Below are 19022 nucleotides of genomic sequence, written 5' to 3'. Positions count from 1 at the left end.
TGCACAGCATCAGTGTCGGAGGTGGGTTGTTCACCTTTGCCTCCACCCTAGTGGCCCGAGAGATGGGGCGGAGGTTAGAAGGAGTTCGAGCATGGTCATTTCTCAGACCCCTTGTATTGTCCAGCCTCCTCCCACCGCTGTCCCTGCCTCTTCCCCTTATTGGAATCCCTGACCCCCTTGGGTCCCCCGTTGTTTTTACTGTGCCCTTATTTGGGCTCGATGATTGAGAGGTGTTCATGTCTGATGTTGTGTTTCTCCTTGGGTTGTCAACTGCTTAACTTCTAGAGTTGTGCCCAGGTTCTTGTTTCTTTTTTGGTTGCTTTGGCTTGGATGCTTTAGCTTTTTCTGTTTCAGGTGGTTGATTGGTTTTGGTTGTTTCAGTTGGATTCCAGAGGGATGACCCCGATCATCTATTATGACATCTCAGGGCTACCCAATCTGGAGTTAATTTGTTACTAGGGTGTTGTGTACATTCTATTGGATCTCATTCAGGTGGGATGGAAGGGGGAAGGGGCACTTTTTAAGGTTGAATTTCATTTCAGGTTGTTATAGTTATTAATTGGGTTATGGTTGGTAGTGTTAGGGGCATGATTTGTGGTGATTAGAGGGCCATGATGTGAATGATCAATTTAGTTTGTATTGATTTGAGTGATATCTATGGGATTTGATAATGCCTAATTTCCCTTCCCTCCCCCCCCCAAGTTTCATCCCTTACTTTTTTCTCCCTGTTACTATTTTCTGCCAGGTTTCATGTTTATCCCTCTCCCCCTCCCCCCTCCCTTCCCTCCTTCTCCTGTGCATGCAATGTTTTACACTAAGATTTTCCCGCCCAGCTATCCCCGAGCAATTTTCCTGCCTATCCCTCCTTCTCCCTTTTTCCTTTTTTCCCTCCTCCCTTCTCTTGGTACAGATTCCCTGCACAATTTTCCCGCCAGTAGTTGTTTGTTTGTTTGTTTTCTCCCCCCCTTGTTCCTTGATCTCTTCCTCTCCCTCTTTCTCCCCGTATGCTACGCTCCGTTTAGTGATTTCCTCCTCCCGTCCCCCCTTCTGCATCGACAATCAGTTTTAGTTTGATACCCCCCCTCCCCAATCCCCCCTCTCCTGCAAGTAGTTTCAGTCTGATTCTTCTCTCCAATAAATTGATTGGTAATTCTCTCCTCTCTCAGTCGCTCCCCCCCCCCCCCCACGTTGGTTCCCTCCTGTCCTTCTGGAGCTTGTGGAGCTGTATGCCACATTTCAGTCGCTCTCTGTGTAATTTAGTATTTTCTTTTGTCTGGACCTCCTGTTCATCTACTTCATCAGAGGCCCTTGAATTCTAGTATTCAAAAAGTGGGATAGGAATGTGTCCATTCTCTTGTCCTATGTGTCCTTTCCTGCCCTCTTGCGAGGCTTTCCACTGCCAATGCTCATAGCCTCCTTCACTGCCCACAGCCCTTTTCCCTGGTGGCACGTGGGAGCATGACAGTAGAGCACTGGTAAGTGAGGGAGTGTGCGTGAGAGAGAGACAAAAGCGGCCTTGCCTGAAGAAGACCTGGTTTGTTGTACCCTTCCATTTCTTTACCCAAAGGTACCCTTCATCTCCTCAGAACAGATACTCTGTGCTGAGAGAGCTCTGAGAGAACTTTTATTGACCCAAGGCCACCCAGGCAAGTGTAGAAAGAGTGGGGAATAAAACCTGGCTCTCCAGATTAGAGGCCACTGCTCTTTACCACCATACCAGGCTGGGTGAAGCCCTTGGGCCCTAGCTGCTGCCTCACCTTGGCATATACTGACACCGGCCCTGGGTTCTGGATTTTGAGTCCTACACCAGTACTGTGCACTGTACCCAGCCACAGCTTTGTTGTCTTAATTCCACAGTGGATTATCAGAGGGTGGGGAATTCATGATGGATGGAATGTTATTGCCTTAGTTTTCCATCTGTTTTTAATGGAACCCTTCCCTCATTCCTGCAACAGAATACTGATGCATGTGTGATCTCTTCTCAGATGATGATGATGATATCTTCCGTCCTCCCAAGCTGACTGATGAAGATTTTTCACCGTTTGCCTCTACAGGAGGTCTCTTCAGTGGTGGGATGGGCCTCTTTGAGGAGGAGGAAGAGGTTGGTAATAGATTTTCAGGCCTGCCTCAACCCTGGCTGAGACAGAGGCGACAATCTTCTGCTATAGAGGATTTTGCCTACTGCTGCATCTCAGTTCCACAAGTACATTTTCTGAAAAGCTGGGTTTCAGCAGTGCAGGCTCTCTTATTTATTTATTTATTTATTTATTTATTTATTTATTTATTTATTAATTATATTTATATATACCGCCCTCCCCGGGGTCTCAGGGCAGTTTACATAATAACATAAGAACAATACATGGAACAGGGTTTTGAGAAACCTTGGGGTTTCTTGATGGCCCTTGAAGGGTTTCCTGAATGGGTGGGAGTAAATTAATTTGGTATATATTTTTAAAGTTTGTTAAAGCTTTATTGGGCGATATCCTTACCATTAGTAGCTCTTAGATTTTAGAAACAGCCATGTAGGCAGCCCTGTCCGGGTCATAAAGGGCCACCCTGTCTGGGTGATGCCTGGGATGCCTCCAGGAGCTGACTGAGCGGGCCAATCCGGAACTTCTTTATTGGGACGGCCCCTGGAGTGGCCACCTTCAGTGCCCACTCCTCCTCGGTGAGGCCCTTCCCCACTGGCTGCCGCACCACCTGGCTGCCACGCCAGTGAGGGCCTGTCCGTCGAGACTGCCCGCTGCTGGTTGCCGCCTGCATTTCTGGTATGTTGCCGCTGTGGCCACCATTCCTCCCCAAATGTCCTTCTGATCCATCATCGCCGCCACCCGGTCGCTCCCCAGTTGACTCACGCCTGGCTGCACAGACATGCCTGCCCACCCGGGCTGCTGCCTACCTCGGCCCGATGGTCCGCCAGTGTGTCTCGGCCACCCACCCAGCCACGCAAGCCTCACACCCTTGCCAGCCCACCTACAACCTCCCTTGGTCAAGCCGTGCCGATCTACTGCCTGGCCGCCTTGCGACCCAACCTCCCTCCTCCAGGTATGCCGCTAGAGTCCATTGCATTCCTGGATGCAATGGGCTTTCCTTCTAGTAACCATATATGGTCATGTCATCCTGCCCCCCCCCCCCAACTCTCATCCCAAAATGGTGGGTCTGGAGGGTCTAGAGGGGGTACGGGTCTGGAGGGGTGCGGAGGGGAGGTGCTCTGAGTTGGCATGTACACAACTATGCTTCCCAACCATATTCTGCATGATAGTGCCACTTCTGGTGTTTCTTGAAGACTGAAGAATGTTTCAGGGGTTTCTCAATAGGAAAAATGCTGGGAAAGGCTGGGTTAGAGCATTGGAGTTTGGGTTGACTGCTGGTGGCTGACAACCAATGGGAGACCAGAGGGTGGGGTAGTTGGGGGTTGCCAGTACAGCAGTCTAGGATTCGGCAGAAATTGAATTCTAGATTGCTGTGATATTACTTCCTGATTTATTCCAGAAACTAGGGGCAAAGCCCGTTGTCTCCAAGAATACAACGGGCGCTAGAGCTTGGCAGTGGGAAGAGGAAAGGGAGGAGTTGTCCAGTCTGTAAGGACATGGGGTTGTCATGTGTGTTGTGTGGGAGGTTGTGGTGGCATGGTGGCAAATGAGGCCATGGGTGTGGAGATATGGGTGTCAAGAACCTGTGGTGTGGAATGTTCGTTGATTGTGGGAAAGGACTGACCTTTGGGAATTGTGGCATAGTGGTTACAGATGAGCTCTCCAGAGCCATGTCCTCAGATATGTAAAGGGGAAATCAGACTGGAGACTCTTCTTAGGGGAAGATTACATGGCAACCAATTCCCCCCAGTTCTGCGTCATTTCCCTTCTTGTGTGAATTAGGCCACATTCACCGAAATGCCCCTCTGCCCTAATACACATAGGGTAGTCACAGTACACAGGTGTCCACCCTGTTCCTTCTGTCTCCCATATTGTCACTGTTGGTAAAATGTTATGTGCCCACATGCTTCTTTCATGGTTGCTCCTTAGAAGAACGGATTTTTGTACCCTATTGCTTACCACCCAAAGGAGTCTCAAAGCGGTTTACAAACACCTTTTCCATTCGTCTCTCCACAATAGTCAACCTGTGAGGTATGTGGGGTTGTGAGAGATCTGAGAGAACTGGGAATGGGCCGCAGTGACCCAGCAGGCCTCAGATGTCTCAAAGCATTTTCCAATCGTCTTCCCTTTCTCTCCACATAGCAGACTTGCCATAGCAGACTCCCCATGAGGGAGGTGGGGTAGCGAGCCTCACAGAGAAGCTGGCAACCCTAAGAGGAAGACTGTCTGTGCACAGCAGTCTTGACCTGAGTAAGGTTTTTAATACTGTTTTTTTATTTGCCAGACCAAGGTTATTTGCCAGTTACTATTTCAGTTACGATGTGTCTCCAGACATTTACTTGTTCTCTATTTAGTTTCAGGCTGTAAATATTTATTTAGATCTTCCTGCACTTTCCAGACTCACAGGACTGATGCTGGTCTGCCTGTCTGCGCCCCAGAATACAAACAGTTGCTGATAAGGGCTGGCCATAACCCATAGGCCAGGAGGGACACTCCTGCACCACTCCCTACCAACTGCAGGCAAAAATGGCTCATTTGAAGGCTGGACTCTGAGGCATTGTACGATTTTGAAGTCCCACCTCCAAACCTCCAGGAATATTTCCAACCCAGGGGTAGCCAACCTACAGGTGTGGCCTGGAGAGCTCCTGGAATTACAGCTCACCTGCAGAGTATAAAGATCAGCTCCCCAGGCAGAAAGGGCTACTTTGGACAGGGTTGTGGTAGAGAAGAAACATTTAAGGCTTCCCACACAGGTTGTTGTTGAATTGAAAGACTTGAGGCCTACTGCACAGGGTTGTTGTGCAGATGAAACAGGAGACAAAAGAGCCAGCTTCCTCTGCAGAATAGTGCTGTGCAGTGGCCTCAAATCTGCAGAGAGTTGCAAAGAAGAAAGACACATGGCTTGGCTGTGTCTAACCTCTGGGCAGAGCAGTCTTTTAAGTGAGAAGGGGCTTTTCTGTGGCCTCCCTGTCTGGCAACTGTTTGGCAGAAGGGGAAAGTTCCCCCCCCCCTCAAAAGGAAGGTCCTCAGGCTCCCCTGCGTTGCTCTTGGAAAGGCCTCCTTTCCTCAGTCGGGGCCTGTCAGAGGCTCCTTCGCAGCAGGCCTGAAGGGGAGGGGAGGGGGAGCACTCTGCAGCCTCCTGCCAACTCTGTCAGGGTTCTGAGGCAATTTGCAGTTGGACATGACAGTTAGGACAGCATTGGGGCAAAAAGGGCTGGCGCAGCCTGTCCAAGCCTCTGTTCTCACCCCCCTTGGCAGCCCTACTGACCTCCTCTCCCATTGGTGGTCAGGAGCAGACTGGCAGCCAGACTGGGCTGGGTGAATGGAATTTTGTTCTGTCCTGGTGAGGGGCCAATAGGAAGGCACTTTGCGCGCCTCCCTATTGGCTGCTTGGCCCTGGATGGACACTCGGAGGGCCCAATCAGGAGCCGCTTCACGGCTCCTGATTGGACCCTCTGAGTTTTTATCCTGGACAGGGCCCGCCCTAACTCCTCCCCAGGTGGCCTTACTCTTTTATTTAATAAGACCCTGTCCTATTTAAAGATTATGTTATGACATTGATATGATGGTGATGTTTTTGGACTAATATTTCCTTCTGGCCTACTGAGTAGCAGCTGAAAATGAGAGCGGTCACCTGGACATTTGCGCAAACCAAGATTGAATCCACACTTGGCCATACCTGCTCACTGGATGACTGCGGCCCCCCACGGTTTCTCAGCCTAAACTACTTGTGAGCCAGTGTGATGTGGTTATTGTTCCACACTAATATTGAGGAGACCCAGGTTCATTCCCCCACCGATGCAGTGGAAATGTGCTGGGTGACCATGGGCCAATCACATCTGGGCCCTCTTGGCCTTAGCAACCACACAGGATTGTTGTGAGGATAAATTGGAAAAGAGGAGAGATAGGTGGGGTACAAATGAGTTAATCTAATAATAATTTTTGAGGTCTGCCTACCGCCCTTGGTTGAGGCACCGGGCTGGGTTTGTACACAACGGAGGCTGGCTGTGGAGGTGCTTCTGTGCACTCGCACATGGGGAGTCATATTTTGTACACTTAGATAATGCTGTGGAGCTGGCAGGAAATCAGTTTGCAAAAGGTGGTTAAGGAGGAGCTGGCACCTTAAATATGTATATAAATAAACTACTTTAAGCAGTAACTGCCCTAACCAGAGCCTGGCATCACGGCCAGAGACCAGGAATTGCCTGATTATTTTTCAGTTGAATTTGAAGATCCATCCAATACCTTCCAATGGGAGTGCTTGTAAAGTCCCAGGTGAATGTCCAACAAGTAGACTTGTTTGTAGAAATGAAATCTCTTTATTGAAAAAGCACAATCTCTCCTCTGTACCCTTTCAATTTTATCTACGTCCTTCTTGAAGTGAGGCCTCCAGAATTGCACACAGCACTCCAGGTGTGGTCTGACCAGTGCCGTATACAATGGGACTATGACATCTTGTGATTTTGATGTGATGCCCCTGTTGATACAGCCCAAAATGGCATTTGCCTTTTTTACCGCTGCATCACACTGCCTGCTCAAGGTCTTGTTCACACACAGAGTTATCTAGAAGCATATCCAGTAGGCATGCTTTTCATTTTTCTGACTCAGATGCAGAACTTTACACTTATCTTTATTAAATTGTATCTTGTTCTCATTTGCCCATTTTTCCATTGTATTCAGATTTCGTTGAACTCTGTCTCTATCTTCTGGAGCAGCGGACCGCAACCTTTCCATGGCTGCAGACCGCTGCCACGTGGTGGGGGGAGAGGGCGACCCGAGACCTCGTGCACGCACGGCAGCCCCGGCGAAAACGCGCATGCATGCGCAGAACTGCTGCGCATGTGCGTTTGCGCCCCCACCAGACGCAAACTCCGCCGGCATGCCGGCGGCCGCGGCTCCCTCTCTGGGAGGGGGAAGAAGTTTCGGGAGGGGCAAGAAGCTTACCGAGCCGCAAGCTAATTGGCCGTTTTGGCGGCCGATTTGCTCACGGCATGGCGAGCTTCTTGCTGCGGGGAGAGGGAGCCCGCGGCCCAGCACTGAGGCCCAGAGGTTGGGGACCACTGTTCTGGAGTATTTGCCAGTCCTCCCAATTTGGTGTCATCTGCAAACTTGATGAGTAATCCCTCCACCCCCTCATCTAGATCATTAATTAATATGTTAAAAAGTACCGGACCGAGCACCGAGCCCTGAGGTACCCTGCTACTCACCTCCCTCCAGTCTGATGAAACACCATTGACAACAACTCTTTGAGTGCGGTTCTCTAACCAATTCCCAATCCACCTAACTATCTGAAAATCCAGATTGCAGTCCTTCAATTTATCCATCAGAATAGCGATCCCCAACCTGTGGGCCGCAGACCACATGTGGTCCTTCGACTAATTGGAGGTGGGCCCTGAAGGATGCCTTCTCTCCCCTCCCCCAGCCCTTTACTTCATCCCCTCCAGCCCTTTACAACACACTTCATTGTTGTGGCGTGTCTGTATCTTATTTTGAAGGGATGTTTAAAGAATACCATAGCAATCAGAGAGCGCTAGGGCAGTAGTTGAGAGTAGAGGAGTAAACTACCCCCCCCCCCCATCGGGCCTCAGTAAAAGGCGTTGAGTGGTCCCTGGCGTTGAGTGGTCCCCGGTGAAAAAAGTTGGGGACCACTGCATCAGAACATCATGGGGAACCTTATCAAAAGCTTTACTAAAATCCAAGTAAACGGCATCATCTGAATTTCCACAATCCAGCAAACCTGTTATTTGATCAAAAAAGGAAATCAGGTTGGTCTGACAGGACGTGTTGGAGACGAATCCATGCTGACTTCCTTGGAACACCAAATTGTCCTCCAGATGTTTGCAGATCGCTCCCTTTAATATCTGCTCCATTATCTTACCCACAACAGAGGTCAGACTCACTGGTCTGTAGTATCTCGGGTCATCCTTCCTCCCTTTTTTGAAGATCAGAATAACTTTTGCTCTCTTCCAGTCCTCCGGGACATCTCCAGTCCTTAAAGAGGTCCCGAAGATGATGGACAAGGGTTGTTCAAGTTCTCCGGAAAGTTCTGTGAGCACTCTCGGGTGCATTTCATCCGGCCCAGGGGATTTGAACTCATCCAGTGCAGCTAAATGCCTCTCAACAACCTCTCTGTCCATGTCAACCTGCCACCCAGACACTATCTGTTGGCTACTGCCATCTTTAGATGTGCCTAATCCCTTTGACAAGAGCCTCTTGTGGCGCAGAGTGGTAAGGCAGCCGTCTGAAAGCTTTGCCCATAAGGCTGGGAGTTCAATCCCAGCAGCCGGCTCAAGGTTGACTCAGCCTTCCATCCTTCCGAGGTCGGTAAAATGAGTACCCAGCTTGCTGGGGGGTAAACGGTCATGACTGGGGAAGGCACTGGCAAACCACCCCGTATTGAGTCTGCCATGAAAACGCTAGAGGGCGTCACCCCAAGGGTCAGACATGATTCGGTGCTTGCACAGGGGATACCTTTACCTTTACCTTTAATCCCTTTGACATGTGGAAAAAACAGGTGTAAAACAGGCACTGAGCCTTTCTGCTTTCTTTGCATCCTTTGTTAGAGTTTGTCCATCCGCACCCAACAATGGGCCTATTGCCTCCTTTACTTTACGTTTGCTACTCACATAACTGAAGAATCTTTTCTTGTTACAGTGGGCTTCCCTGGCCAATTTTAGCTCACTCTCAGCTTTGGCCTTTCTGATGATTGATCTACAGTGCCTAGTAACCTGTAGGTACTCTTCTTTAGAGCTCTGTCCTTCCCTCTATATCCTGAACATTTCCCTTTTCTTTCTTAATTCCTCTTGAAGTTCTCTGTTCATCCAAATAGGCTTCGTAGAGCTCCTGCGGTGTTTTCGTCTTTCTGGAATAGTCATTGATTGAGCATGCAATAGCTCTTGTTTGAGTAGCGCCCACCCTTCACATGCTCCCTTCCAGCATTCTTGTCCATGGTATGACACTCATGTTGTCTCTGAGTTTATTAAAGTTTGCCGTACGAAAAATCCAACATCCGCATCTGGCTACAAGCTTCCTTGCCTCCCCATCTCAAAAGGAATTCTATGGACATAGAATTCTATGGACATAGACACTTCCCCCTAGGGTCCCCACCTTCTTCACGTCATCCTCCAACTCTTGCCTGTTTGTCGGTATTAAGTCCGGTATGTCTGAACCTCTTGTGTCTTCCATTTGATGAATGAATTTGTCAGCCAGGCAGGTCAGAAAGTTGCATGACTGAGGATGCTTCGCAGAGTTTGTTTCCCAGCACACATCTGGGAAATTGAAGTCACCCATGTTTACAAGGTCCTGCCGCTTGGATATTTTCTCAAGCTGCTCACAAAGTGCAGTATCCACATCCTCTTGTTGGTCAGGCAGTTGATCAGGCGGTCAGTAGCAGACACCAACCACCACGCTGTTTGTTTTCCCCTTGCTTATTTTCACCCAGATGCTTTCCACTGTAGATATACTCTCCTTCACTAGAATTTCCTGACAGTTAAGCCCTTTCCTCACATACAGTGCCACTTCTACTTCTACACCTCTTCGATCTATTCTGTTTTTTCTGAACAGTTCATATCCATCCACTATTACATTCCAGTCATGAGAATCATTCCACCAAGTTTCTGTGATGCCTACTAGATCATACCTTTCCATCAGCATGAGCAGTTCCAGCTCTTCCTTCTTATTGTCCATGCTCCGTGCGTTAGTATAAATCCTTTGACTTTTGGTTCCCTATGAGCTGGCCTTCCTGGTTGGGCTGCCCCCGATCGGTCTTCTTCCTTACACTCCCTATGTTGAACGTCTCCTTCCCCTTGTGTCTTCAGTTTAAAGCTATGCAGCCACTGATTCACCTCCATTATCTTCCTCTCCCGACGCATTCCTTTTCCCTTGACAGGCAAGATTGAAGAGAATACCACTTGTTCCCCCGTTTGCTTGAACTTCCTCCTTAGATCTTCATAGTCTGTTTTAATAGGAGCGATGGTATTCATGGACATGTCATTCGTTCCCACATGGACCATCACAAATGGGTAGCGATCCATAGATTTGAGGAATTTGGGCAGCCGTTCTGAAATGTCTTTAATTTTTGCCCCTGGCAAGCAACACACCTCTCGGGTTAGGGGGGTCCGGCCCAGCCATATTGCTATCCATTCCTCTTACCAGTACTCTCCTTTTTTTTCTCTTCTCAACCCCATTTCCTTCTATCCCTATGGCCTCTTCATTTTGTCTTAGACTTTGTTTTGGGACCTCGTCCCTCGTTGACACTTGCACCTTCTCTGCAAGGGCCTGAAATCTATTCTGGAGCTCCAAAGGGCCCAAGAATCATCTCGCTCTATGCCGTTGAGTCTTTCTCCTAACTTTGTGCAATGGCTCCGTAATGAGGTAAATCCCCTTATCCTCTTCAGGACTGGTTGTATCCTCTTTATTCCGAGTTGCACAGCTCCGGTCTATGAACTCCTCCCCTTTCTTAATTTGGGTCAGAGTAATAATCCTCTTGTGGCGCAGAGTGGTAAGGCAGCGATATGCTGTCTGGAGCTGTCTGCCCATGAGGTTGGGAGTTCGATCCCAGTAGCCGGCTCAAGGTTGACTCAGCCTTCCATCCTTCCGAGGTCGGTAAAATGAGTACCCAGCTTGCTGGGGGGTAAGCGGTAATGACTGGGGAAGGCACTGGCAAACCACCCCGTATTGAGTCTGCCATGAAAACGCTAGAGGGCGTCACCCCAAGGGTCAGACATGACTCGGTGCTTGCACAGGGGATACCTTTACCTTTACCTTAATAATCCTCTCTTCTAAGCCCCGAATCCTTTCCTCCAAAAGTCTTACTAGCTTACACTTGGGGCAGATATAGTCCATCTTGTCTTCAGGGAGGAAGGCAATCATGTTACAATGGCGGTCCATTGTAACTTCTACACAGTGCAACTACTAGATACTACTACTGATTCTAATTGCTAGGCCAAGAACCCCAGGCTAAGAGCTGCAGGCCAAGAGCCCTTTGTTTCTCGCAATCACCTCACTCAGCACCACAATAGCCTCACCTGGTCAGCAGCAAGACTCCCCAGCAGCTCTCTCCACGTGCTCTCAGTTGTCTAAGATCTTGCCTGTTCTCCAACAATTTCACTGGCTACCCGTCAAATTCTGGATCAGGCTTAAGGTTTTGGTAAATACCTTCAAGGCCATATGCAATCTGGTCCCAGTGTACCTGAGGGACCGCTTTTCTGTCTGTGGTCCTCAAAGAGCTCTGCACTCCACCACTGCCAACCAGCTAGTGATCCCTGGCCCCATGGAAGTCTGAGAGCCTCCTCTGTCTCTGTCCTGGTCCCCACCTGGTTGAATGAGCTCCCAGATCAGGGCCCTAATGAAACTAAAACAGTTCCGCAGGGTCTGCAGAAGGGAGCTCCACCAGGCTTTTGATTGAGGTTGTCCAAAGCCAAACATCGACTGGGCCCCCGAACCTCCCTCTCTTGTACCTATGCGGTGACCAATCATGGGTCCACTAGATTGTTACTGTTATTGCTAGAATATTATTATTACTGTGACATTTATTTGGTATAGTCACACAGTTCGATGTACTGTTTTTTGTTTTTAATTCCATGTGAACTGCCCTGAGCCTTAGAGGAGGGTGGCATACAAATGTAATAAATCATCCATTTGGTGCCTATAAATAATTGTGAAACAGCCTTGGGGGACAAACAGTCTGGCCTCTTCCAGGGCCAATCAGGGTGCAGCTGGACGGGGGGGGGGGGGGGGGAGAGAGGGAGCGCTTCCAGGCAACCCGAAAAGTACACCCAGGCCGCCGGGAAGTGCTGGGGGGGGGGGGGAGACGGGGCGCTTCCCAGCCCAGGGGGGTGCTCTCTGCTGGTGCGGCCGGGGGGGGGAGGGGTTGCCTGCAGCTTCCTCTTGCTCCGGGAAGGCCTTGTGCCCCATCACACACACGGCGCCAGGCCTTCTGGGGCCAATGAGCCCTCTCCGGTGCCCGCCTTTCTTCCTGTGCGCCTAAGGTGACCTTCGGGGGGGGGGGTCCCTTTCCCTTGCCCCTTCTCCATTTTCAAAACCCGTTTTTTATAAATGGGCTTTGCTGCTAGTAAATAAATTATCAAATGGCAGAACCAGAGAAACAGGCAAAGGCTTATGTTAGTAAAACAACAAAACAATGCACTAGAACCATTACATGACTTGAACTTGTGAACAGGATCGTGACAGTGTTTGATAAAGGATAGACAGTGCTTGGGCCTTGAGGAAAATTCTGATAGCAATAGCTGCAGCTGGCAGCTGATTTAGAAGTAGCCACAGTACTAATGAGAGATCCAGCTGGTTCATGCAGTGCTTGAGCACTAGTGTATAAGAGGGCAGAGTTATCCCATCTGTCCAGGCCAGCAGGTCTTCTCAATGCTAGCTGGATGAGGAGAGAGGAGGATGTTAATCCTACTTCCCCCCCCCCTTGGTTGTCTTAGGCCCTGATCCAGAAGGCAAGAGCTAAGCAGCTCTCTCTTTCATTGGGCCATTGCTTGGCACTGGGAAGCAGGGTGAACAGTTCCAACGTTTGATTTCTAGAGGCAGAGGATTCATTCCCATTCTCCTAGCCCTTGCATTCCTTGGCTGGCTAGCATCCTACCTTCTAGCAAAAATGTAATAAGGAATAATCGGAGGATATTGCCTTAGTTGTGCACAAGATGGGTAGTAGCCAAGAGTGACAGCCAAATTGGCTGCTATCCAGAGGGTATTCTCCTTGAGGCCTAATTAAGAGTTGGAAAAGTGATTTCTTGGTGCATATCATGAAGCTCAGTTAGAAAAACACGTTTAATTCATTATTTTCCCCCCCCCATATGTTTTAAATTGTTAGCTGCCTTGGTGGCCCTTTAGAAATGTTTTAAATTTTTGCCACTCCCAGCACTTGATTTGGTAGCAGATGCAGTTAATGATCCTTGCCTACAACAAATTCATTTCTCTTTCCCGCCAGAATGATCTCTTCGCTGAATTGCCAAAAGGAGAGGATGTGGGTGAGAAAGATGAACGAGTCCCAATAAATGATGGTGAGAATTTTTAGCACTACCAAGTTGGATGTCCATACAGGAGTGGGAAGGTTTTGTGTGCCTGGCAGAGGATGTTTGGGAAAACTGGATGCAGGTGTTGGAATGACATGCAGCACTGCTCCTCAGTGCCTGTTCTTGAATGCGTTTGGATGTGCTTTGCATCTGAAGTTGCTGAGCCAATGAACAATGCATGTAGAAGCCTACTTATCTTAAGAATGTCAGAAGAGCCCTGCTGGATCAAACCAACAGTCCATCTAGTCCCATATCTTGTCATTCATAGCTCTGTGAAGATCACCAGTTCATGCATGGACTCATTGTCTGTGAGAGACAGCCACCATGAGCTCCTCTGTGAGAGACAGCCCCCACCCCGACTTGATTGCCAAGTCGCCTGCACGATGTTCCCTTCTAACATTATAATAGAAAACACATGCTCGTCGATAGTTGATTCAAGTCAAGTCAGATTTTATTGTATGTAACCATAGGCCATTACAGTACAAAAGGAAAATATAAAAGGATTTGATAGTTGATTGAATTGTGGCTCTCTAGCAGACCGTCTTCTCGGCATGCAGAAGGTCCCAGGTTCAGTCCTCCGCCTCTCCAGTTAACAGGACCAGGCAGTTGGTGATGGGAAAGCAGCTGCCAATTAGGGTAGACAATACTGACTTTGGTGGATTGATGATCCAATTCAGTCTAGGGTAGATTCACATGTTCAACTATGTGAGTAAACATTTTGCGTGCTTGATTGGCGTTATTTATGCTATGATTTTTAGAACCATCATCAAAAGCTGTGAGAAAAGTTCCTGCTGGTGCAGTCTTTCTCCTTCCAGGTATGTTTCACCTTGTGGGCCTCTGCTTGGGCAAAATTAATTTATTTTTATTTATCATACTGATATACCGCCCTCCCCAGAGGCTCAGGGCGGTTTACATAGAACAAGGAACAATACATAAAACGGTCTATAAAAACATGTGAATAACCTTATAATAATAACTAATAGTTGTAACCAGATAACAATGTAACAGTACAATATAACAACACAACAATGTAACAGTACAAACAGGTCCAGGGTTTATTGGTGGAATTCTGAGGGGGGGGCGGGGGGAGCAGGGGCCCTTCGGTCGCTGTTGATTATGTCTGGTCTCAGCCAAATGCCTGGAAGAAGAGCTCCTTTTTGCAGGCCCTGCGGAACTATTTAAGCTCCGTCAGGGCCCTGATCTCCTCCGGGAACTCGTTCCACCAGGTGGGGGCCAGAACAGAGAATGCTCTGGCCCTGGTCGAGACCAGACAGATTTCTTTAGGGCCAGGGATCCTTAGCTGGTTGGTAGCAGTGGAGCACAGGGCTCTTTTGGGGGCATAGGCAGGGAGGCGATCCCTCAGGTACACTGGGCCCTGACCGCGTATGGCCTTGAAGGTAATTACCAGAACCTTTAGTCTGATCCGGAATTCAACTGGTAACCATTGCAGCTGGTGAAGAATAGGCCAGATGTGAGACCTCCACGGTGTTGCTGTGAGGATCCTGGCTGCTGCATTTTGAACCAGCTGTAGTTTCCAGGTCAAGGCGGCAGGCCTGCGTAGAGTGAGTTACAAAAGTCCAGTCTAGAGGTGACCGTCGCATGGATCACTGTGGCTAGGTGTTCCGGGGCCAGGTAGGGCGCTAGTAGTTTGGCTTGGCAGAGATGGTAGAATGCCAGCCGTGCTACCTTTGTGATCTGGGCTTCCATTGTGAGGGAAGCGTCCAGAATCACGCCTAGATTCCTGGCGGAGTGAGCCGTAGAGAGCTGCACACCATCCAGGGCAGGCAAATGCGTTTCCTCACATGGGCCCTTCCTACCCAGCCACAGGACCTCCGTCTTTGAAGGATTGAGCTTCAGACGACTCTGCTTGAGCCATCTCGTCATTGCTTCCAGGCAGCTGGCTAATGCTTCTGGGGGAGAGTCAGGGCGGCCATCCATCAGGAGGAAGAGCTGGGGGTCATCTGCATATTGATGGCAACCCAGCCCAAACTTCCATACCAGTTGTGCGAGAGGGCACATGAAGATGTTGAATAGGATAGGAGAGAGGACCGCTCCTTGTGAGACTCCACAAGTAAGTTGCTGGTGGTCTGATGTTTTCTCTCCTATTGCAACCCTCTGTCCACGATCCTGGAGGAAGGAGATCAGCCATTGAAGGGCTGTCCCTTGTATTCCAGCATCGATGAGGCAGCAAGCTAGAAGCTCATGATAGACTGGGTTGCTGCTGAGAGATCTAGTAATATCAGCAGTGCCAACCCGCCTCGGTCCAACTGGCGACGGAGGTCGTCCGTCAGGGCGACTAGCACTGTCTCTACCCCATGGCCAGGCCGGAAACCTGACTGGGATGGGTCTAGGACCGAAGCTTCTTCCAGGTATTCCGTCAATTGGTTTGTGACTGCCGTTTCTATCATCTTCCCCTGAAACGCTAAGTACGAGACGGGTCTGTAGTTGTTAGGCTCTTGTGGATTTTGTTTTTCAGCAGTGGGCGTACCACAGCCTCTTTCAATCCCTCCGGGAATTCTCCCGTTGTGAGAGATAGGTTGATTATCTCCCGAAGGGGGCCCTTTATACTTATGCTAGCTGTTTTTAAGAGCCAGGATGGGCAAGGGTCTAGTGAGCATGTGGTTGGCCTTGCTGTTGCTAGTATCCTGTCCACTTCGGTCAGCGTGAGTCATCTGAAGTTACTCATAGTTTTCTCCAAAGAGGGCCAAGGGGCCTCTAGTTCACTTTTTGTATCTAAGGTTGGAGGGAGGTCGTGGTGGAGTGTCGAGATTTTATCTGCAAAATGAATCGCAAATGCCTCACAGCTGATGTCCAATTGGCTACTGTTTTGTTGCCCTTCAACCAGGGCAGTGAGGAATCGAACTACCTTAAACAATTGAGCAGCATCACAACTACTCCTAGAATCATAGAATAATAGAGTTGGAAGGGACCTCATGGGCCATCCAGTCCCCCATGCAGGACACCCACATCCCCACCGCCCATCCACTGCAACCTGCCACCCTTCACAGAATCAGCCTCTCCATCAGATGGCTATCTATCCTCTGTTTAAAAATTTCCAAAGATTGAGAACCCACCACCTCCCGAGGAAGCCTGTTCGACTGAGAAACCACTGTGTCAGGAACTTCTTCCAGATGTTTAGATGGAATTGCTTTTGAATTAATTTCATCCCATTCGTTAAGGTCTGTCCCTCTGGGGCAAGAGAGAACAACTCTGCTCCATCCTCCATATGGCACCCTTTTAAATATTTGAATCATAGAATCATAGAATCATAGAATCCTAGAGTTGGAAGGGGCCATACAGGCCATCTAGTCCAACCCCCTGCTCAACGCAGGATCAGCCCTAAGCATCCTAAAGCATCCAAGAGAAGTGTGTATCCAACCTTTGCTTGAAGACTTCCAGTGAGGCGGAGCTCACCACCTCCATAGGCAGCCTATTCCACTGCTGAACTACTCTGACTGTGAAAAACTTTTTCCTGATATCTAGCCTATATCGTTGTACTTGAAGTTTAAACCCATTACTGCGTGTCCTCTCCTCTGCAGCCAGCAGAAACAGCATCCTGCCCTCCTCCAAGTGGCAACCTTTCAAATACTTAAAGAGGGCTATCATGTCCCCTCTCAACCTCCTTTTCTCCAGGCTGAACATTCCCAAGTCCCTCAACCTATCTTCATAGGGCTTGGTCCCTTGGCCCCAGATCATCTTTGTCGCTCTCCTCTGTACCCTTTCAATTTTATCTACGTCCTTCTTGAAGTGAGGCCTCCAGAACTGCACACAGTACTCCAGGTGTGGTCTGACCAGTGCCGTATACAATGGGACTATGACATCTTGTGATTTTGATGTGATGCCCCTGGTGATACAGCCCAAAATGGCATTTGCCTTTTTTACCGCTGCATCACACTGCCTGCTCATGTTTAGTTTACAATCCACAAGTACCCCAAGGTCTCGTTCACACACAGTGCTACCTAGAAGTGTATCCCCCATCCAGTAGGCATGCTTTTCATTTTTCTGACCCAGATGCAGAACTTTACACTTATCTTTATTGAATTGCATCTTGTTCTCATTTGCCCATTTTTCCATTGTGTTCAGATCTCGTTGAACTCTGTCTCTATCTTCCGGAGTATTTGCCAGTCCTCCCAATTTGGTGTCATCTGCAAACTTGATGGGTAGTCCCTCCACCCCCTCATCTAGATCATTAATAAATATGTTAAAAAGTACTACTCACCTCTCTCCAGTCTGATGAAACACCATTGACAACAGCTCTTTGAGTGCGGTTCTCTAACCAATTCCCTATCCACCTGACTATCTGAAAATCCAGATTGCAGTCCTTCAACTTATCCATCAGAACATCATGGGGAACCTTGTCAAAAGCTTTACTAAAATCCAAGTAAATGACATCAACCGAATTTCCCCGATCCAGCAAACCTGTTACTTGGTCAAAAAAGGAAACTAGGTTGGTCTGGCAGGACCTGTTGGAGACAAATCCATGCTGACTTCCTTGGATCACCAAATTGTCCTCCAGATGTTTGCAGATCGCTCCCTTTAATATCTGCTCCATTATCTTCCCCACAACAGAGGTCAGACTCACTGGTCTGTAGTTTCCAGGGTCATCCTTCCTCCCTTTTTTGTAGATCGAAATAACGTTTGCTCTTTTCCAGTCCTCCGGGACATCTCCAGTCCTTAAAGAGGTTCCAAAGATGATGGACAAGGGCTGTGCAAGTTCTCTGGAAAGTTCTTTGAGTACTCTCGGGTGCATTTCATCTGGACCAGGGGATTTGAACTCATCCAGTGCAGCTAAATGCCTCTCGACAACCTCTCTATCCATGTTAACCTGCCACCCAGACACTATCCTTTGGCTACAGCCATCTCTAGATGTGCCTAAACACTTTGACCTGTGGGAAAAAACAGATGTAAAATAGGCACTAAGCCTTTCTGCTTTCTCTGCATCTTTCGTTAGAGTTTGTCCATCTGCACCCAACAGTGGGCCTATTGCCTCTTTGACTTTACGTTTGCTCCTCACATAACTGAAAAATCTTTTCTTGTTACAATGGGCTTCCCTGGCCAATCTTAGCTCACTCTCAGCTTTGGCCTTTCTGATGATTGATCTACAGTGCCTAGTAACCTGTAGGTACTCTTCTTTAGAGCTCTGTCCTTCCTTCCATTTCCTGAACATTTTCCTTTTCTTTCTTAGTTCCTCTTGAAGTTCTCTGTTCATCCAAATAGGCTTCTTAGAGCTCCTGCAGTGTTTTCGTATTTCTGGAATAGTAATTGATTGAGCATGTAATAGCTCTTGTTTGAGTAGCGCCCACCCTTCACATGCTCCCTTCCCTTCCAGCATTCTCGTCCATGGTATGACACTCATCATGTCTCTGAGTTTATTAAAGTTTGCCCTACGAAAATCCAACATCCGCGTCTGGCTACAAGCTTCCTTGGCTCCCCATCTCAAAAGGAATTCTATGAGGACATGGTCACTTCCCCCTAGGGTCCCCACCTCCTTCACCTCATCCACCAACTCTTGCCTGTTGGTCAGTATTAAGTCCAGTATGGCTGAACCTCTTGTGGGTTCATCTACCATTTGATAAATGAAATTGTCAGCCAGGCAGGTCAGAAATTTGCATGACTGAGGACGCTTCGCAGAGTTAGTTTCCCAGCACACATCTGGGAAATTGAAGTCACCCATGATGACAAGGTCCTGCCGTTTGGATATTTTCTCAAGCTGCTCACAAAGTGCAGCATCCACATCCTCTCGTTGGTCAGGCGGTCGGTAGCAGACACCAACCACCACACTGTTTGTTTTCCCCTCGCTTATTTTCACCCAGATGCTTTCCACTGCAGATATGCTCTCCTTCACTAGCATTTCCTGACAGGTAAGCCCTTTCCTCACATACAGTGCCACTCCTCC

At 48.7% G+C, this 19022-nt stretch overlaps 1 protein-coding gene across 6 annotated transcripts in view; it reads left to right on the top strand.

Moving 5' to 3' along the window:
• Positions 1–19022, top strand: part of LOC143843998 (WASH complex subunit 2A-like) — a 119632-nt gene that overhangs the window by 42594 nt on the left and 58016 nt on the right. For 5 of the 6 annotated variants that reach the window (XR_013233784.1, XM_077350918.1, XM_077350920.1 and 2 more), the window contains 3 exons: positions 1986–2101; positions 13042–13114; positions 13885–13941. Coding sequence is in view for 5 of the 6 variants with exons in the window: in XM_077350918.1 (XP_077207033.1) it covers positions 1986–2101; positions 13042–13114; positions 13885–13941 (246 nt within the window). In the remaining variant the exon portion in view is untranslated. The remainder of the gene's footprint in view (positions 1–1985; positions 2102–13041; positions 13115–13884; positions 13942–19022) is intronic. The other variant, XM_077350916.1, reaches the window with a different exon arrangement.

Source organism: Paroedura picta, chromosome 8 (genome assembly GCF_049243985.1).
Source record: "Paroedura picta isolate Pp20150507F chromosome 8, Ppicta_v3.0, whole genome shotgun sequence".
Taxonomy (NCBI): Eukaryota; Metazoa; Chordata; class Lepidosauria; order Squamata; family Gekkonidae; genus Paroedura; species Paroedura picta.
The sequence above is the reverse complement of the archived record's forward strand: the minus strand, read 5'-3'. Positions and strand labels throughout refer to the sequence as shown.